Source organism: Dermacentor andersoni, chromosome 10 (genome assembly GCF_023375885.2).
Source record: "Dermacentor andersoni chromosome 10, qqDerAnde1_hic_scaffold, whole genome shotgun sequence".
In the NCBI taxonomy this organism is placed as follows: Eukaryota; Metazoa; Arthropoda; class Arachnida; order Ixodida; family Ixodidae; genus Dermacentor; species Dermacentor andersoni.
In genome coordinates this window covers 135,845,897-135,868,386 of record NC_092823.1, presented here as the reverse complement: position 1 = coordinate 135,868,386, position 22,490 = coordinate 135,845,897, and the positions used below count along the sequence as shown (strand labels likewise).

The 22,490-nt window shown below is 44.6% G+C and overlaps 1 protein-coding gene across 3 annotated transcripts in view; it reads right to left on the bottom strand.

The window, feature by feature from the left end:
* Window positions 1-22,490, bottom strand: part of LOC126545153 (transmembrane protein 62-like) — a 97,555-nt gene that overhangs the window by 27,159 nt on the left and 47,906 nt on the right. For 2 of the 3 annotated variants that reach the window (XM_055078278.1, XM_055078279.2), the window contains exon 13: window positions 17,306-17,424. In XM_055078278.1, coding sequence (XP_054934253.1) covers window positions 17,306-17,424 — 119 coding nt within the window. Of the gene's footprint in view, window positions 1-128; window positions 8,510-17,305; window positions 17,425-22,490 lie in introns of those variants that run through there. The other variant, XM_050192913.2, reaches the window with a different exon arrangement.

Below are 22,490 nucleotides of genomic sequence, written 5' to 3'. Positions count from 1 at the left end.
TGCTCCCCTACAAACACACGTTTGCATAAGCACATGTGCAAGGAGCACACAAAAGTGCAAGGCAGTACAGTTATACAAATGTGTGCATTGGCACACAAGATTGACAGTTAGTGAAGAGGAGTCACATGTACACAACCAAGAACATTTCTTTATTATTGAGGTGAGGCACCATGCAATACTAATACTGCTACTCTGCTGGTGACTAACATCACAGATGGATGCAAGCCTAAGCTGCAACATGGTCGTACTCACAGTCAAGTTTCTGTGGCAACAGAGGGAAAGCTACGGAGGTAAAGTGCACACAAGAGTGCTGCTGAAAAACAATTTTAAATTCTCATTCACATTAGTTTAAGCTGGGAAACAGGAAACAAACATCTTATTTACTACAGTTCTTATAATAAATTTAAGACAAAATACACCATTCAATATTTTCACTTTTTCCCATTTTCACTTCAGCATTTAGGCAAATGCAAAGCTGTCAGATGTGGAATCTACCCTGATTCAGTATCTATTCCAAGAAACTGAAGCACTATCAAATCCTGCCAGACTGCATTGCACTGTAACTTGAGCAGAAGCTTTGGCCGTGTAGCTCTCCCTCCACTGTCACAGAGAGTTGTGCAGAAGCACAGCCCACAGGCCTGTACACAATATGAATGCATTGAGTAAAGAGAAAGGTTAGCAGACCCATGGAATAAAAATAAAAACTTCTAACGAGGCAGTTGCATAGACCTTGCATCTGTAAATGTAATCTTAACACAAGATGCAAGGAATTGATCTGGAAACAGTTTTCTCAGGGCTGAGGCTACCACAAAGACTTAACGTACCATATCCAGTTTCCTTTTTGTTAAAATTTCATGCAAGACAGAGTGCACTTTCATTTTCTCACTGAAAGATTTTGTGTGTGCTTTCGGAAAGTGAGTTTTGCATGCACGTAGAGGAAGCTGAGAAGAACAACACCAATAAGAACATATCCACGCAACATACAACTCTGCCTACGTCTCAGTACCGCAAAACTAAGCTTCATTTTAACAAAATGCGTTGCTGGGCTAGTTGGTTCATTACTGAATGGAATAAAGGAAACCACAAACTTCAAATGGGATGGAACTCTGTCTTTCTTTCCATAACGTTTGAAGTTTGTGCTTACCTTTATTCCATTCTCTAAGCTTCATTTGGAAGAAGAAAGCATTTTTCATTTTCCAAGGTTAGAGGTGCGACTCGGGCATAGGTAAAATCTGAAGATATATCTATTTTGGACAGTTTTGGTCAGGAGATTGCATCTGGTGCACCATGACAATGACAGTCATGAAACATAACAGCATGTCACCAGATGTTGACGGAGCCAAGTGTATTACTACAGCACTGCACAACATTTTATTTAAATGTTTGCAAACGTGACCAAGATTTTTACCGAATAATAAATAGCCTTGTCTGAAAATATAAATTCATAGACTGCTTAAAGACACGGCATCCTTACTGAAGGAGTGCAAATTATTGAGCAGAAGATAACACCGTGCATTCTCTGGAGGAACTGCTGCCCTCAGCTAGCAGCTGGTTTTCTCCCTGCACACTCAAATAAGTATTATCCCTTATACTCAAAAATAAATGAATATTTGACAACTTCGAACACTGAATTCACAAATAAATAGGAATTGAATAACAACAAGTATACTATCTGTATTCAAAATCTTAAGTATTTGTACACCCCATGAACAGAGATATAACAAATTATCAGATATAAGAAGCATATATCTAAAACATTTATTGCTGATATTAACATGTAATGAATATACATGTATAATGAATACTGGAAATAATGATGGTGTTTTCATGTTGGATGTGACTGTTATAACGAGGTTCGACTGTGCAACTAAACATTCCTCTTTCTCTGATGCTTGAATGTTGCATATTCAAGCCTGCTTAGCTAATAATGGATCTGGCAATGACACCTGGCTCGTTTTGATCACTACTGCCCTTTACTATGAAGAGAAATAATAAAAAAATTTAATCCCGAGGTTGTATGAGCCAAAACCCCAATATGATTATGAGGCATGCCGTAGTGAGGGACTCTGGGTTAATTTCAAGCACCTTATGTTCAAAGAGGTAAAATGGTTTAGCTTCAAGACAAACTGATTGCCATGTAAATAGCTTGTATATAAGGTTTACTTTCATTCTTTTAATAATGGAATCCTCTCTTCAGAGGGCCTGACAGATCTTTAACTTTTCGATTGCAAATGATCACCGTCACACAATTGTTTCAAAGATCAGTGACACATCTTTTGTGAAACAGAGAGCACATACAGTCCAGCTCTGTTGCTTTTGAGCACAAGACAATTGAGAAGATTTTAGTACTATTCCTTTTGCATGGCTACAAGCACTTAATTCTTTGAACATTCCTTTACTGTAAGAAAGGTACAAATTGGCAATACCCATTTAGAGCTAAAAACCAAGCACAAAAACAACACAGGGCAAGAGAGAAAACTGGAAGGGTACTGCTAGCCTCTCCAATTGTCTCCCTTGTCTTGTCTCATTTTTAGGCTCAGTTTTTAGCTAAGATCACGTACCAACTGGCCCAGCAGCCCGTTTTGGTGCTACACCTATGGCCGTGCCCAGGACCCAATTTGGCCTACTAACTGGCACAAGCCACAAGGGTACCGGATACCAGTGTACATCAACATATAATTAAATAGTAAACAGAAATATCAACTGTTGTCTGTATACTCTATTGATCTGCAATATGCATACAAACACTTGACGTAATGAAAATGTGACTTGACAGGTGTGGCAGACAGTAAAAAAGAAAAAGAAAAAAGTAAGAAAAGTAATGTCATACCAATGTACAATGTACAATGTCAAACCAAATGTAAACTACAGTACCAGTTTAATGTGGACTGGTAAGCATCAGTGCATGGCCAAAGTTAACCAACAACATTTCATACTATGCTGAAAGGTGCACCAAACATTGCAAAGCAGCAACAGTGGCAAAATTTTGAGAAAGACTGACATATAGATTCTGCTGTGGTCAACTAGAACATTGCTTATTTATAGACCTTAAAACTAAGACAACTAGAGGAAATTATGGTGCTGATATCATTCATCCACCATGGAACTATGTACTTGCCTCTCAATATCTCTAGACCCAGTTAATACTTAACACTTCACATCCAAAGCAAACCATTTTCTCGCATAATATTTAGTGAACCACTAATACAATTTTGAAGTAATGTGTCATAGAGTTAGTATAATATATGGCTACCAATACACCCAACGGGTAAGCAACTTATGAAAATGAAAACAATTTTTCTTATAATTTTTGAAAATGGATGAATAATTGCAATTACACACTAATAAGCGAGGCGAATTGCTGCTATATAGTAAGTTAACCATGAAAAATGAGCTCGAGAAAGTGCAAGAAATGACAAGAATGCTTAAAGCCAAGGGGATAAAGTTAATACAAATGAGCAAATTGCACACAATTCCTGTGCTTGAGGGGCACACAGGCACTATCTCCAATTTCCTACATGTTTTCTCAGCATAGAACTCGTGGATTCAGTTACGCACAGCGACATAGATGTCAGGTGCTGGTGGCATTTTTAAGGTGCACATAACCTAAAAAAACACTAGAAAGAAAAGTAACTTGATCCGTTGTTAGTCCCGACATTCAATAGATCTTGCACATTAAGCAAGTTAAGTGCCGGGTCAACTAAATATAGAATCATAACCCTGGTCCTGCTCTATACTATTGCTTTGGGACACTTGTTTAGCTTACCCTCCAAAATAGCAAAAAAAACTGCTTTTACTACGGCAGGAGGATTGGAAAGTCGGAAAGGATGTAAAAAACAAAATACGGGTGGTAACACTGCCTCAAAGTTCCATACTTGCTTGCTGTGGCCTCATCAATTTTGATGACATCTGCTTGAGCACAGATAATTTTTTACAGATGGCAAATTGTATTCTAAAGGAGCCAAAGACTGAACTTGGCAAGGTACGATAGCTCTTAGTGGGCCACAAAGACCCAAATACAAAAAACTTAAAACATGTGAAATCAGTGATGTCCCACCGACATACTAGTGCTGGGGGCAAAATTCAGAGCCTGAAAGTTTGCCCTTCGTTTTCTCTGCTAGTAATCAATCCCTTACCATAAGATTGATGAAAACATGTTTCTCAAAATGTACTTTATCAGTCTAAACTAATCTAGAGTTTCTCCTTAGTGTCCCTTTAATTAGTTTACACAAATACATACTTGCAGCAGTTTATAGTGAATTGTGCAGGAAAGCCTGTACTAGTGGTTTCCTTTCCTAGAGATCATTTTAACAGCACAAGATGGATGCATTAAGCTGGAAAGTCAGTGCAGTAAATGAAAATAGATATACAGAGAATCACACCGAGCTGCACTTTTTCGCCACAAATTCAGGAGAAGCTCATGAGCTCTCTTGGTAGCATTTGAGGAGGGTGTAAATGTTACAGGTCAGCAGGTAAACGAGAAGAAAGGGGGTTAACCAAGGGGCCCAATATTTATTAATCATATAAGAAGCCAACAAACACTGACACCAAGGACAACATAGGGGAAATTACTTGTGCTTAATAAATGAAATACAACGATAAATTAATTGAAATGAAAGTGGATGAAGAAACAACTTGCCACAGGTGGAGAACGATCCCGCAACATCTGCTACCAAGGTCTGTGAGTGGTGGAACTGGCTAACACTCCGAGGATTCTACTAGGAAACATGAATACCCAAGAAAGCGGATGGGGAAACGGCGCCGCGGTAGGTCAGCAGGTGTCATTTTAAATGTGACAGCTTATTCATGGAAAAGCTGTGCAAATATTTAGGATAATCAAATACTGAATGAAATAGTTTAATAAATTCAACAAACTGGATGTACATCAAAACATTTTTTTTATATGTAGAACAAAATACTTTAAAGCACAAAGTCAGGTTGGATGGACACCCCTTTAAGCTGCTGAACTCTCTTGTAAAATGCAGGTCTTAATTCTCTTGTAAAACAAAAGCAAGTTCTAAAAAAATAGAATTACCATAGTGGTTCAAACACTAACATCAGAGATTTAACAAGTGTCCTCGTAACTGCATTAATCAACATTCATCAGAAGTGCATGAAAGCTAAGTATTTCCCTTGAGAAAAAGTGTACTTGTAGTTTAGCAAGGTTACTATAGAGACCTATAGTCTCATTTTCAACGGAAACCCATCTGACGAGAAAGGACCATAACTGAACTAAACATACTTGCCAAATAAAATAAAAAATAAAAGTGATTCTGGCGTTTCAAGGCTCACATGAGTATTGTAAGATACAGTTGACTTCCGTTATTTCGACCCTCATGGGACCGATGAAATAGATCAATTATGCAGCTGGTTGAATTAAAAAAGGTGAAAAAAAAAAAAGACAAAACACACTGCCGATTCAATTGGCAGTATTTTCCCGATTCTAACATGCACACGAATCAAAAGTGTGTCCCCTTTTTATGAGGGCACGCAGAGGTAAATATCAGGTATATGTCAAGCAAATGTCTTTATCAGACAATGTGACCTACGATTATTGCTTGAAAACCTTCCCATGGCAGGCCAAGAATAGGCACTTTCGACAGGAGATGATGTGTTCAACGCATTCATTGTCGCCTAAGCTCCACCAAGACTGCCACTAGAGGGGTCACTATTGGGGTCACCACAGGGGTCAGGCATGTGTGTGCTCATGGTCAGATTCGAATTATCTGGCAAAGGCCAATTTTAGGATTTAAATAAGGAAAGTTTGGGCTCATAGAAATGCATGGGCACTGGCCGGGACCGTTGGTCAGGATCGAATTAACCAGAGTTTAATTAACGGAAGTCTACTGTAATATTGATTCTGATATTTCAGAGCCCATACAGCTCCCTTGGATCGTTGAGGGCCCCAAAACACCATAACCAACACTACTTTATTTCATTTGACGAGTGTGTTTTAGTACAGCTATAAGGACCTGTGTTCGATCAAGATAACGCAAGCCAAAACAAACAGCCAGTAAAACACCAATGGTGACATGAGTGGATCGTCAGTGTTTCCTCATCTTTATTCTAGTGTCTATTACAGTTAAACCTCAATCTAACAAAGTCAGTAAAATTGGCAATTTGCTTCTTTATACAGGAATTTTATTATATTTAAATTCTATCTTTTATGCAAATAAGTAGAGCAGCCGATGGATTTTTTTCTTACATGAAGTGGCGCCAAAATTTTTTTGAATTATCGGGAAATTGAAAGAAGCAAATTTGAATGAGAAAAATCATTTTGTTAAATTTGAGTGTCTTCGATGAAACATATGGTTTTATGCCTTGTCGACAATATCAAATTGGCGGTAAAAAGCAAAGCCAGCTATGCTTTTGCGTCCACTCCCACCCTCGCGGCTAATAGTGTTGCCCCCAATGGGACGATGCTATCATGAAAAGTGCTGGCAGCAGGAAGTGACTGCGTCGTCTGCGTCTCTTTTCAACATGTTTCTGGAACTCAAGATTATGCAACCTCCAGTGCTAAATGCGCAGAAAGACAGCACATGATGCCACACCATCTAAGCTTGTCCAGTCTTTGCTCAAGCGGCAGATTACCTCTAAAGCAGGGCGCGTGAGCTGCGTATGTGCTCAGCTATGCGCAGCCACGGCCACGCTAGCAAAGGAGACGTCTGCCAACCTGCCCCCTGTGCCCTTCCTTCCAACCCTCGTGCGTGCTTGGTCATGTTATGGCGAGCTTGCTCCCTTCCCCTATTTCCCTTTGCTTGCTTGGAAAGATGGCGCTCATCGAGCCACTACCCTTCTTGGTGCATCCTTGCACGCTTTCACTAGCACCTAAAGCATACAGCACACAGGACACGATAGGATATTATCACATGTGGACTTTATACGAAACATGATGCTGCTCTGTTTCGATGGTTGCTCTTGGCCACGTGGCGGGCAATTTGAAAAGTGCATTCGCAAGCAGCCACATGTTATTGAACCACTTGATAATCTGCATCCACAGAAGTATCCATTTGTTGTCTCAGTATTCATTCCCGGTGGCAGTGAAATTTCATTATATTGAAATCATGTATAAACATGCTTCATTATATTGACCTGCAAAATATATGCTGTTCCACGGACAAGAACTAATAAAAAATGTAATACTTCATTATATCGAGAATTATGTTATACTGAAATTCGTTATATCAAAGTTTAACTGTAGTCCAATGGTAATTACATTCTTCAGCTAGTACCAACTAAACTAAAAGCCAAGTAGTTCTAAAGGCCACCAGCATCTCTTGCATCCAAGTTCGGGCAGGTCTGTCCCTCCTGCCAAGTTAAAGCGTACTCACTTTAGCCATCCAAGTTTGTTCATCTCTTGCCTAAAAATCATGTGAAGCAAGTTAGAACCACTGCCTCCAAAGCTTTCCAGTGTAGCACTTCTGTGTGGCACAACACCCAAGTACTGTTCATGGTTAAGCCCCAAGACAAAGTCGTAGCCACAACTCTTCAATCTGCTCAGCTGTGAAAAATGTCATGTGAAACCTGGCACACTCTCAAGATTTCTTGAATACCTTGTTAGAATCACATCTGCTTGTCACTTCTGTTGTTGTGTGAAGTCTTGGCAGAAGCTTGAAAATGGTCTAAGAGCACTAAGATACAATAGATCATTTTCAAGTGCAAACCAATTTACCCCAATTTACACCAGCTGCTTTAACCCTTTCTCTAGCAATTATAGATGTTGGTTATAGCTGACATCAGAATTTACACCACTATAACCAATGACGTGCATAGTTTTCACGAGGAATATAACTCACAGTGTGAAGCCATTATGACTGTATATACCCAGCTTGCTTTTAGTTGCAGTACTCAACACTAGAGGACAGCGCATGTCAACGTAAGCTCTATTGTATATAGTCTGTGTTTATTATGGGTTGCTTAAATTCTTTCACTAGAAACATAGCCATCTGCACACCACATTTCTGGTAAATTCGGTGAAACCTTTGTCATTTCCTACAGTAAACAAAGGGTTAACATAAGCTTTCGCCAATGGCTCAAACGTACAGGGATGCACAGCCTAACTAATAAGAAATGACTAGAGATCACAACATGACATTTTACGAAGAGGATATTACAACCGGTAAGATTGAAAAAGAAGCTACGGTGAAGAAGGAATGGAAGCGGGCGGCTGTCAGCTGGAACCAGCTTTGCTATTGGCCGCGCCATTGCTGGCTGCGCCACCGCCTACAAACCGCTCGAACTTTTCGAGCCGGTGGTAGGGCAGTGTACGCGCCCGCTGCCAGCTGATGACAGAGACGACGGGTGCGCCGACAAGCAGGAAGCCAAAGATCAGTGCCAGGTAGCCATAGGCAAGGACAAACAGGGCTGCCCAGAGGCACTGGAGGGCCAGCACAGCCACCAGTGGCAGCGCACTCACTGCTGGGTTTGCGGCGCCCGCACGCAATGCCTGGCGCCTTCGCCACAGTGTGCATCCCAGGCAGCACACCAATGGCACATAGCACATCGCAATCTGCAAAAGTTAACCCCATTGAGGTTTGAGAAAGTTGAGGAATGCTGGGATGCTATTCTGGACATTGATAAGTTCCTCCGTATTGTCTAAACCACCATCTTGTCAGCTCAGATTGGCTGAGAGGGCTGCTACAGCGTAAATGATTGGCTCAATATCCTGCCATTACAGAATTTGACAATATGGCAGAATAGCACTCCTGGACTAGTTGGTGTTGGTACAAAAGCAATGTTGGAAAAAAAAGGCAGAAAAGAAAGAAAAAGAGAGAAAGTAGGAAAGAAAGGAAAAATAACACATGTGCACAAGACAAGTTATGTTAAATTTTTAGGTGTGACAGCCCCAAAACTACTAGCAGGGTGACAAAGCTAGAGCTCTTTTATATAAATAGATGAGCTTAAATCTTTTGAGGAACAGAACTGACAGTTAGGTGAGTTGGTAAGTATTCATGGTGAAATTCGTAGCGTGCACAATGGACAAGGACGCAGAGAAGGTGGACACACTAGCACTTACTCACAACCGTTTATTTTTGGAAAGATACAGAACATAAAAGCACCAGCTATCTGCACTGATCATGTGCAAAACGAGTCATCAATTTTTATAAAAACAGATTACAAGAGTTCAAACAGCGAGTAACCTATGTCATTGTGAACCAGCATTTTTTGACCCTGATATTTTGCTTCCATATAAAAATAAATTAAAATGTGAAATTACAGAAGCGTTCCAAATAAGAAGGTGTGCTTTTCTGAAAAATTCATCAGTCAGCCATCAGTTGCTATCACTGACAAAGAATTTGTATTCTTGAATACTGCTTGAACCTTTGTAATCTGTTTTTATAAAAATTGATGACTCGTTTTGCAAATGCTCAGTGCAGGTAGCTGGTGCTTTTATGTTCTGTCTCTTTCCAAAAATGAACAGTTGTGAGTAAGCGCTCGTGTGTCCACCTTCTCTGCGTCCTTGTTCATTGTTCGTGCTACAAATTTCACCATGAATACTTTCGAGCAACTCGGTTCCTGGGTCTCTTACCTTACATAAACTTTTTCAGAAACTTTGTAATCAATTGGTGGAAATATCCGTGTGTGCATTGTACATTGATCAGGGGCGTAGCCAGGGGGGGGGGGGGGGTGCTTATGGGCCTTCAGCCCCCGTCGAAATTTTTTCGTGCTGTGACGCACCACCAACCAAAACAGCCCACGGCACCGGAAATCATTCTGGATTTTCTCTAGAATGTATTTTTCGCGCCCGAAAAAACATTTCGGCGCGAAGATTGTGAACACGGGCTGGATTTTGTGGTGACGCACATGCACCTGGAGTCACATAACGCAAGCAGCCCCATCAGAGCACAAAGTTTCAAGGGCGCTTTGATGGCGAGCGGGCCCGCCGCGGCATCTCGCAGAGGCCGCAGAATCTACGGAGCGCATGGATTTCAATTAAGAAACTTTAGAGGTATAAAAATCACATAATGTTTTGATGCGAAAGGTGCATTGACATTTCCAAAGTCATGCTTTACGTTTTCATTTCCGGATCTTTGTAGGTTTATTGTTTTTATTAACATTTGATGCCAAAGATGCATATACTTTTCTAAAGTCGTACATCGGACCATTCAACGAAACAAGCCAACTCAATACACTATCAGACAAGTTGGCAAGTTCCGATGAGACGAAGCGTTGTGATGGTTCATATTTGCCATCGTCACAGAAAACAATAACATCCTTTTCACCTGCGCCAAGGCATCCACGCATGTCAAGACACTAAAGCCAGCAAAGGTAACTGCATTCTTATTTATTTTTCTACTTTGAATTTTATTTGCGAGGACACATTGAGCCTCTACAATTTTCTTGTTCTCGCTACCCGCGGGCTACCAGAGCCAGCCAGAGGTCATGCGTTTTTCATGTGTTGCCCTGACAACCGCGTGGCGCACTGCGGTGCGCATATTCTCTGGCCGAGCGGATTTCGGCCTCGGAAAGTTTTGGATGCTTTCTGGCTAGCAGACGAGAAAAAGAAACAATGGTCGCTCGCCGTCACCATTGTGGGGACTCGACAGATTGCGACGCATTCGCTTGAGGGCATCACCATCGTTTCTATGTTATCGCAATGTCTACGAAAAGTCTTATCTCGCCAGTGTAGGATAATGAGCAGCATGCATATGGTTCTCTGTGGACCAAGCGTCTCACATTTTCTTGGATATTCCTTAGGTGGCTACATTAGGTGCCCCAAGTAGGCATTCCATTGTGGCCAAGATAATTCCTTTGCGTTTCTTCATTTCGGTGCCCCCCCCCCCCCCCACACACACACGCACAAAAAGATATTGTTGCTGCGCAGCGAATCATCGCATGCTGAAAGTTCAATTTTGTTACTACTTTTGCGAAAAGTAATGGGCCATGGGACTCCTCACTTGCCGGATACTCTTACTATATTATTGCGATAGCAATTAGGTGGACACTCAAGGCGCATTCCTGTCGTCGCCGTCATGCTCCGTATGAAGTGCAAGGGCGATAACATCGTCAGCGCGCGCCGCATGCTGTATGTGCGAGTGAAAGCGTAGCAGGGGGAGGGAGTGGAGGGGGGAGCCGGCGATGGTTGGTCAGTCTTGTGTGCGCAACGGAGAAAAGCGGGAAGGAAGTGCGCCGCCTTCCGTCGCGCGCGATGCATCGGGGGAGTGGAGGGAGGGGGGGTGTGGGCCTTAGGATTCTGTGATCTGTGAATCTGTGATTGCGCAACATGTTTGCCTTGTTTGACGCATTATACAGGGTGTTTTAGCTAACTTTAGCCAGAGTTTAAATAGATGCCGATGCACTCTAAGACGACACGACTAAATGCATGTTGCTCGCTTTCGTATGCATTGTGTAGTTGTTTTTGTATTTTGTTTAATTAGATAATTAGTCAAGATTAATTAACTAACTTCTGAAGCAACGAAGCTAGGAAAGAAATTCCAATTAGAAAGTTTCAGAGCACTTTGCAAAGCATCCGAATAAACAGTTTCTGTCTTTCTATCTATCAAGTATTAGTGTTTTTCAGCTCACTGCGGATTGCCGTGAAATACAAAAAACAGCGTGACATGACCGCTTGTGTGTCGTGATTGCACTGCTCCCAAGCTTTCCGCGCACAAACAGCCATAGGTGCACTAGCTGCCACTTAAAAAGCGACAGAGCAGCGACGCAAGCGTTGGCTGTTCGATTTAAGCTAGCAACCGTTATCTCCTGTGCTGTGTAACGTGACTGATGGACGTGGTTGTAGTGGTAGGTGGTAATTCCAGACAGCGTGTGGGGATGCGCGACTCTCACGCATCCCCTGATATGTTGGTTTTCCCGCACGGCTCGCGTGGCCTGGCGCCCGCGGCGGTCGGAGTGGTTGAGGCGCAGTGCGAGAGATGGCGCGAGTGTTGCGCTGCTAACGCCGCCGACAGGCGGGGCTACTTGGGCGCTGGAAGACAAGGCGCTCGCGCTTTGGTTCGAGATCGTCGAGGGGCGCGGACGTCCCGCACGGGCGCCGACCCATGCTTCGGCGAGACTGTCTCGCGTGGCCGCCTTCGAACGCGCCACCATTCGCGTGACCGTACACGCGAACGACCAGGCGTTGGGATCCAGCATGGGGCGAACATATTCGCTCGCAATCCGGTCGTGGTGAGTCGGACTTCTAGATTTGTCGCGCGCCCATCAGCATGTTTTGTGGATAGCAACTCGGCTAGCAGGCATTGATCTATAGAAGGTGCAATAAATGCCCTTGTGATTGTTTGCACCACTGTGTTGTCGTTCCTTTGTCCCAAGAGCACGGGAGGAGAACACCACAAGCGATAAACAGACTATCGTGCATCGGCCGCTAAAGTGCGAGCAATTTGGTGATGCCTTTTTCCAACAAGGAAAAAGCAAACATGATCCTTGCCCTAGTAGCTGCAAGCAGACAGAGACGGCAGGCTACAAGAATATTTCGAAGCTGGCACCAGGGTACGCGACTGAGCCCGATGACAATGTTCAACACCTACGAGTCGCTGAAGCAAACGGGCAGCTTCACAAAAAAGAGGCAGAGAGCTTGAGTCATAAATAATGAGGTTCGTTACAACGTTTTGTCTTTAATGGTAGCTAATCCACATGCTAGCACGTGCAGCGTGAGCGCACAGCTCGGTGTGTCCAACACAACTGCCTGGATGATTTTGAAAACAGCTGGACTGCACCCTTATCACCTGCAGTTGCATCAATGCCTGGAGTCAAGGGATCTTTAAAAGAGACTCAACTTTGCAAATGGGATTTTGATTCAGGAGGAGCAGGATTCTGACTTTCTCACCAAGGTATCCGGACTGACGAGATGAACTTTTCCTGAAATTGCCAAGTAAATGTCCACAACGCACACTATAGAAGTGAGCAAAATCCACACTGGCTAGGAATATCCCGCCACCAATATCAGTGGTCCTTTAACGTTTGGTGCGGAATATATGAGAACACAGACATTGGCCCAATGTTTTTAACAACACTCTGACCGGCAAGATCTATGTCAGTTCCTCAAAGGGCAGGTTGAAGACTTCTGCTGCAACATGCCACTAGGCCGGCTTGACGCAATGTGGTATCAGTGCGACGGGGCCCCAGCCCACACCTTCAGTCAAGCACGAACATGGCTTGATGTTACCTTCCCAGTGCAATGGATAGGGAGAAACGGGCCTGTCCTGTGGGCGGCAAGGTCACCCAACCTCAACCCTTTTTACTTTTTCTTCTGGGCCTATATTAAGGATCCCGTATACACGACGGAAACGACGACTCCAGAAGCCTTACGGGAGACGATAATTGAAGTCTGCCCCAGCATTTCACAGATGGTGCTCAAGGCAGCGACAGCAGGCCTTCTCAGGAGATCCCAGTGTTGTATCGCTGCAGAAGGTGACCTCTTAGAGCGCTTGCTGTGAAAGCGCATGAAAAATAAACGTAAGTTCAGTGAAAGACTGCGTCTGGTCATTAATGATACTCTCATTCCACCATTTTCAGCCTTCTGAAAACTGAGTTTTTTTTATTTAGGGATGTTCAATTTGCTTACAGCTGCGTCTGCTTATCGCTATAACGAACCTTTGTGAGGGGAGCACATCGCTGGCGTAAATGGCACAGCCGACGCCTACGTGGTTGCCCTGTCGCCTTTTAAGTGGTAGCGCGCCTATGACTGTTTGTGCGATGAACGTTGAAGAGCAGTGCAATCACGACGCGCAAGCGGGCATGTCACTAGTCTTGTAGTTCGCGGGCATGTAAGCTAAAATACACTAATACCTAATATATATATAGAAAGACAGAAACTGTTTATTCGGACGCTTTGCAAACCGCTCTTCAATTTTCTAAGTGGAATTTTTTCCCTAACTTCGTTACTTAAGAAGTTGGTTTAATAATCTTGACTAAAAATCTAATTAAGCAAAATACAACATATAGCCTAACACACTATGTACAAAAGTGAGTAACATGCACTTGGTCACGTCGCCTTAGAGTGTATCGGCATATTTTTAAGCTCTGGATAAAATTAGCTGAAACACCCTGTATAAAGTGACTTTTGCTAAGATACGTAGATTTACTGGTTACTTATGCGTATATTTACATATCTTGCTGCAAGGTTTTGTGGATACATGCAGTGAACTTTGTTTCCAGAGACACTTTCTTTTGCCTTTTAACAATCTTTATCTTGGCACTTGTGTATTCCATTGTACTTCGAATTTCTAATGCATATTTTGCAGAACTGCTGCTTTTTATATGTGATCTCTGTTGCGACTACGATTTCGGTGCAATTACAGTATGCAACCGGTGAGAGCTGCTCCTGCGCAGTACATTGAAATGAAGGACAGCTTCACTGAGATTTTTCCCTGGCCGTTGCATATGTACAAAAATCTAAACTAGGCTTTCGAATGACAAAGTATCCTTAACATATTTGTCCTCAACTTGTTCATTTCACGGCCTTTACATTTATCATATCAGCGGCATGCACTGCTTTGCTGGTTTCGCACTGATATAGTTCTAAAGTTCATATTATATTTTCTTTCTTAATAAATAGACCAACAACATAGAAGCCTTGATATCAGTTATTTTTGGCACAATTTTTAGGACATAAGAATATATTCTTTTATGCAAAAATACATATTTTACTTGTCTTGACAGCGCGTAGTGTTCAAGAATTTGTTTGCAGCATCTTTGGCAATTGCAATGCAGTTATTATTCACGTATTTGATCCCTCGACAAATTCAGTGAGCACGCCGAGCTCCAGTGTGAGCCTCCCCCGAACGAAATTTCTGGCTACGCCACTGACATTGATGTCAGTGTGATGAACAGCCAAATGCTTTTTCCGTATGCTGTCCAGTAACATACAATAATGTAAGGCCCACCATTAACACCACCCTGTACTGGAAAGAACATGATCCCATACACATGTAGAAGCAGTTCTTTTTTCAAAGTTGAGGGGAAAGTTTTTCTGCATGCTGTCAGGACCCAGTAACGTACAGTAATGTAAGGCGTGCCATCATCACCACCATGTACTGGAAAGAACATGATTCCATAGACATGCAGAGGCAGTTCTTTATTCAATGTTCACTGAGAATACATCTTCCAAGCAATTCAAGAAAATGCATTGTACGCTTTCATCTCTTGAACATATAAAGTGGTGAGTTTTTACATCATACGAATACAGTAAAACCTTGCTATAATGAAGTTGAAAGGGGAGCCGCACTTGCTTACACCCATTACTTCGTTGAAATGATTATCCACCTTCACAGCTGACTTTGGCTGCAAGGAACTGTTAGTAGCCACTGGGCAAGCCGATGCAAAAGCTCAGTGCTCAACACTGAAGCACCATGACTGATGGGCTGCTGCCACGTCTTTGTCAACAAGACGACTGATTTTTCTAATCTAGCTGTCATAATCTATCTTCTCCGTCTGTCACGGTGCGGCATTATTCGAGTTGGCGAAGCACCGATCAACAGGCGCCTAAAGGCCATGAATATAGGAACCAGCGAGCAAGACTGGCATTGCCAGCCACTCGGGCAAGCGGCCGAAAAAAAGTCGAGAACAGGTTTAGAGATTATTATTATCCTTTTTTGTTGTTGTTGTCAGCGCGACCATGACACCCTGACAGCTGTTTGTAGGAACCCCTGTGTATTCTCTGCCCCGCGCGTGCATTGAGAAGCTTGATAAGATGGCAGGGATGCAAATACCCCGAAATATGTCGTGTCTCTGTGCAATCCCATGTCCACGAAGTGCTGACAGTGTATGTGTGTCAGAACGGTTAACGCCGTATGGCCGGCTAGCGTCGTTTCTTCTGGGCTTTTGAACGGACAATAGAGGCCCACCATGGACTCAAGTGCGTGTGTATGTGCCTGTGTGGCGCAATGCGAGTGCACAACCTCTATCAGCAGCGAAGAAATCACTCGTTCCCTTGCCCCTAATCAAAAGGGCATGACCAAGACCTTGGGAGGAGCCGCGATAAAATTGGGTGAACTTAATTGGATCGTCACCAATATCTGCCGTTCCCCGACCCAGGGAAATAGGGAGAGGATAAGTTATTTAAACGCAGGTTTTGGACCTAGCTAAGCAGTCTAGATGTTGAACCTATGATCTGCTGAGAAGCGTCGAGGAGCTAGTGCCATCCAGTATCACTTGGGCCGCCTAGCCGTGTCTGAACTTTGAGTGTCTAGCTCACGTAAGAGACGAATAACCAATGTCTGCAACGAAGCTTATGGTAGTTCCCCTCAAGTTAGCTCTACCTGCTCGAGAGACGGAGTCAGATCTAGACTCCAGGAAACCCAGCCCAGCAATGGCTTCAACTGCAACGAGATCGGCTCGCCGGTGTTCTTCAGGAAAGCTCTGCTGCCTACGCCACCCTTTATGGACTTGCTGCTGCTGCCCGGCCATGTGGATGCCATCATTTGTTTTGTTTTTTTAACTCTAGAGCTTTAGTGGAACACCATTAAGTGTATTCTTGTGTAGTGTTAGTTTTGATATCCACAGTTAATTGCTCGTTGTATTTCTTTTGTCGTCATCATTGATCTATATTAAGTGCATGTGTGTTAGTGTTTTTGTCTTTCTTTTAATTTGTGTATCGTTGTCAGTCGATAAATGAATTTTTTTTCTTTCTTTCTCCTGACTCTGACCTCTTCACTGCGTTCGCTTGAGTATTTTTGTGGTGCAGTTGGCGCGGTCCACTTATGTTTTGGAAGGTGGAGCGGCGTAGAGCTATGGGCGCAGCCCATTCGTGTTCGGAAGGGTGGAAGGGCGACAAGAGAGAGCTGCGCGGAGATGGCTGGAAAATGAGCGCGCGGCAGCTGTTGGAACAGCGGCCCATTGTGCAGCGGCTTGAATTTCTTTTTCTTTTTTTTCTTTTCAAGGATTTCGTATTTCACTACCTTTCCGCTCGGACACCCAGCAACCAGACTTCATCTTTATAACCAATAATCCGGCGTCAGGGCATTGTAGTAAGCGGGTTATTTCACCATGGAAAACATAGAAAAGTCTATGGTGCAGCAGCTTTTCATTCTTATAACCGATATAGTGTTAGAACCGGTATCATTAGAAGTGGGTTCGACTGTATTTCCCCCCCGCTATAATGCTCTTGGAGCAAATGTGAGTTTACGTAATAAATAAATAAATAAATAAATAAATAAATAAATGTTACTGTTGGGTGGACAACAATTGCTTTATCTTTTCAAATGGTGTAAATTACAGCTTCTTCTGCTACTAAATGCTCCATGCAAAAATGGCAATGTGGGCATTTGAAAAAAGGCTAGCATTGCTTTTAATAAACACCTTTAACCACATATAAAACCATATGAGGCAGAAATGTGACAGCACTCACAAAAACCATGCCATAGAAGTAGGAGAGTCCACCGGGCAGGAATCTGCCGTAGACAATGATGCCCCAGACAAAGCAGGCACCCAAGTGGCCCTCCACCATCTCACCCACAAACCATGGTCCTGGGCACAAAATAGAGGTGAGAATAATTCAATTGGCACTTGTGGCAAGCAGAGAAAAAAGAAAGCATGAGCAAACAGAATGGAAGTGATGGAGATAAGACAGCTTTGATAATGGTACTAGTGGCCTTCCATATTGCAGAGGTAAGTAGTCATTAATTGATTGTGGCTCTGTAGCTGGGACTGTACTGTGACTCAGAAAGTGACCGCTCAAGAATTCATGAACTCTGCTTCAAGAATGCTGATTTAGGTGCCATCAACAGGCCTCGTGTGGATTCAGCATTGCCAGATGCAGATTTGTGCGAAGGGGCTGTATTTTCGGTCGATCACTTTAGGGGATACGAAATACAATCACTTATGAGCTGTGCACCAGACGTGTCGCCGTGTATGGGCTACAGCATGCACTGGAGGAATTCTGTTGCATTCATGGCATGCAGTCGCACCGTATCTGGTGCCGAGTAACGGGAAATTTTGCAATAGTGATATTATTTCCGAAAGTGGTTTACCATACTGCTCCATGGCAGTGCCCCCATCACTGTTCGACACATGAGGCACACTTTGTGTTGTAGGCAATGCGGCTCGATAGGCTTAAGCACGGCTTGACAATGTAAGCTAATGGAATTTTGACAGTAAAGATTGTGATACATTTCCCACCTGTGCTGTCTCGTTTTGCAACAATGAAATTCTCGTTAAAGATAATTTTTTCGATTTTCCCGTCAATTGTGTTATTTATGGGTTCAACTGCATAAGAAGAAAAACAACAACTTTTGTATAAATACAGTCACCGACTGATATGGGACGCCAACAATCCGGACATGCTCGGTAATACGGACAGCATCGTGACACCGCCAATGGCCCCATAGACTTAATGTGTAAAGGCAACCAATATTTTGGACAGCCGCCAGCTCTACATTCGATACTCCATCCGTGGCTGTAGCATATGCCAACTCTGCCGCCATTATCTTCCGTGGCAAACTCGATGATACACCAAGTATGGCCTCAGAGATTACAGGCTAGAGGGCTTGCCTTGGTCCAAGGGCTTGCCTTGGTCGCCACTCTACGCCTCAAATTTAGACTGCAACTGCCAATCTTAAAGGCTTTGCCTGAATTGTGAGGTCGCATCAACACCACGATCATCACGTCCTTTTCTGGCACCCCCCGCGCATGGCCCCCTATTGCCATTCTGTTTGTTGAGTCTGCATTGCGGACAGCGTTCTGCAATGCTGTGCTTGTTTGTTTAGCTTGTGTTTGAGATAGCACTCTGCTGGCTCCAAGAAGTTTTTCTCGTGAAGTTATAGATGGGCCGTGTCAAATGGCACCAATGGTGCCCTTGCAATTCGACTCCAAATGAACCTTGAGTCACAGTCCGAATGAGCCCAACTCCGCAACTGAAGAGGCTGAACTGCCGCCTACCACAACGAGCTCAAATGTGGACATCATTGATGACCCACTAGGCTGTGGTGTGCCTGTTTCTGCCGCCGTTAGACTTAAAGACTTTGCAGGCATTGACAGCGCAGTTTCATTGTGTGCCGAACTGAACAATGAAATAATTGAGCAAGTTCTCCCACCGTCGAACAATGGCTTGGATGATGATGTGCCGTGTGCTCTGGAGCCTTCCACATGCAGATGTGACTCAAGCCTTTGCAGTCCTTGCAACGGCGTACAGCAAAACTCCAAACTGGCAGAAATAGAGGCGGACTTGGTTGCACGTAAGCAGAATTGTGTGCAGCAATGCATCAACCATTTGTTCCATGCACAGGGGCCTTAAAACGTAAATAAAGTGATCTCTTCTGGATAAATTCATTTTTTCAAACATTCAATAATCCGGACTTATTTAAGTTCCCCGCGGAGTCCGAATTATCGGTCGTTGACTGTACAGAATATTTTCTCATCTCTAAACAAAATAAGATAGTCTACTTCCATTAATGCGACCTTGGTACCGACGAAACTGACTGTATTATCCGGCGGTTCAAATTAAACAAGATGGAGAAAAGGTGCCAAACACACTGCCGATACATTTGGTAGTATTTGCCCGATTCTAACATGTCTCCGAATCAAATGCACGCCTACTTTCTATGTGTCCAAAGTAGAAAACTAATGTAAAAATGACATCAAAGATCCTAAAGGAAGTATAAATCTAACACACACCCCTATTTTTGGCAGAAAACATCGGCAATGATTTAAAATCTGTTGCATAATGGCGGCTGGTTATTCAAACTCTGCACTTGTTGTGACATAGTTACTAGTGCATAAAAGACTAACAGAAAAAAAAACGTGGGACAGGACAGAGCGTTATTCTTTTTTTTTTAAGTCTTGTTTGCACTAGCAACTATGTCACAGCAAATGCATCAACACCAACTAGCCCACCTTTCTGCGCTAAAGTCAGCTTTGACAGAGAGTCATTTTGAAGTCAGCTTCGCCACAATACACTTGGGTTATGCAGTAAAGTATAGAAGCTCCACAAAAGTTTGGGAACAGTGTTCGATTGACCGTGCAGAAACTTTTCTGCCCAATTTTTTAAAATCAGAATAAATAAAAGGTGCATGTTAGAATTGGGTCAATCATTTGTAATCCCTTACATTCGAACTGAATTAAGTATTCATCAAACTCATATAGAGAATTTCAGAATCAATTATGAATCAAACGGTAAGGATTATTTGATTCATCATCAATATAGCCAATATTCGCACACCTCTTGTGTTGGCTGACGTAAATACCAAGGAGTGGGAGCTAGTCGTCACTGCAGACCCCAAATGGAGTTCACAGTTTTGCTTACGGCAGGTCGATCAACACTCCATTCGCATGATTAGATGCAGACACACAGTGGCATTTGGATGGTGGAACATAAGCCATGGAGCAGGTAGTGGCTCCTGCTTCCTCACAATGGGGGCTGTGTTATCAGAGAAAAACTATTTTCATTGCCTCTACAAAATGTCGGCAAACCTGCTCATTGAGTCGTGTGGGCCTTTCTCACATCCCTTGACATTTGTCCTTTCTGCACAGCCTGCTCTTACACTCGGTTTCCTTGCACGACACACAAGCAATAGTTGGAGTTGCTGTTGTATGTAACTATGCAGCTGCAATGAGCAATGGCATGAGTATTGGGATGTGAGTGCTACCTGACGCCGTGGATAACTCGGGTGCGAGAGGAACTTGCTTCCTTCTCTTTTTGGCTGTGGGATGGCAGCGCGTGTAGACCGACCATGCGCTCACCGGTGCACTTAGTGCAACTGTCTCGTGAAAGCTTTCCGTTTGGCTTCAGGGCATGGCATGGCATAGGTGGACTGTCACGATCCACCCTGGGTCGTGAACAAGGGAGGGTTTCTGGTACCCTCCGATAGACGGACGATCCGCAGCGTGGTGGTGCTGAATGATTACTGACCGGCGAGCAGCCGTGCTCGTCGGTGTTTATTGTGGTGCGGTGACCTATGTTCCCTGCCGAGCTTTAGCAGGCCACCGAGCTTGGCGGGCGAACCAAGATTATGCCCGAGGGGCCGTCACATACTTGCTACACCCCCTTACCCCCAGTTTGTTTGTTAGATGAAAAACAAACGTCCATGTTCACAATATGAGGCTCTGCCTCCATCCTAGCTGGGTCGATGCTGCCTGCTATCCAGGCGAGTAACGGTCTGGTGGCCTCCGCCGTCAAGTACTCCGCCTGGGCACCAGTGTCGACGGGTCGGGTCAGGTGTGGCAATGCCGGGTGCTGCCTGGGCCAGCCTCGCTCCATCCGGAGGGTCCGTAGTGGTCGGCCTCGTGAGTGGTGCCGAGCTCGACACCGGTCTAACGGGTGCCGCACCACTGGCTATGGTTGCCGCCTCCGAGGTAGGTGGTACTCCGCTGGAAGCTACTGGTGCTGCCGCTAGTCCTCCTGCCGGCTGGAACTCAGTGGCAGTCGAGGGTGCTGGCCAGGTCCCGAGGCAATGTCTGACATGGTCGGCGTGTCTGTGCCACATGGCCCCATCTGGCATGTGGATGAGCAGCGATGAGGCGCTGGCAGGAGACACCACCTGTCCGGCAGACCAGGGTGGGCCAGGACGGAAGTTCCTGGCGACAACTGGAGCTCCCGACTCTGGCAAAAGGCCCGGGACGGCACCCTTGGTCAGCAGCCAGCTTCTGCTTCTGCTTCTCTGATTGGGCCTTGCGCAGCTTGCGCTTGCTGCGGGAGACCTCGCTCTTGAGCTGCCTGTTGCGGCTCTGCAGGCTCGTTATAATGTGCCGCATCTCCCGGTTGATTGGCTGAGCCTGCTCGCTGGACACCGACGACGCCTCAAACTCAATGCGTAGATTCTCATACTCTCGATGAATCTATGCGATGTTGTCCTCGAGGCGGATGACCTCCGAGCGAAGCTTCTTCTGGACAACCAGCTCCTCGCTTTCTATCTGCTCAATGTGGCGAAGGTGCGAGTTTTTGGCTGTCGACAGCAAGGAGCGACACTCGTCCAGCTGAGTCTTGAGTTGCCTGCTCTCGTTGTACAGCACAGAGAACTGGCTCTGCAGGCACTTGTACTCTGCCGTGCTCACCACCAGGCTCTCGGGCAGCGACCGCAGCTCTATCCGCAGCCGCTCCACCGTCTTCAGGGCCTCCTTGTGGTCAAGCTGAAGCTGCTCCAGCTCCAGCAGCCGTGCCGATGCCAGCTCCCGCTGTTCCTCGAGCTGGCTCTGCAGGTCCTCCAAGCGCGGGGAGGCTGCTTTCCACATTAGGGGTGCTTTCCACATTACGCGAGGCTCGCTGATGCTCCTAACAGATTTGGCAGCTCTGCACCACATGCAGGCTGGCTTCCGGGTACTCTGGCAGACGAATGTCCAGTACATGAATCCAGTTTCGGCCCAGCAGCGTCGGCGACAACCCCTTGGTTAAGTAAAGGGGAAGGGTTGCTTTCCTGTCGCCAAAACGAATGCTGACCTGTGCCTGGCCCTGGACCTGGGAGAGTTGCCCGGAGGAGCTGCGCAGCATCACGCCCGAAGCCTCGACGGACACGCCGGGGAAGGTACGCTTGAAGAGCTTCCCGGCCATTACAGACACGCTGGCCCCTGTGTCCAGCTCCATGGAAATGGGGTGCCCGCAG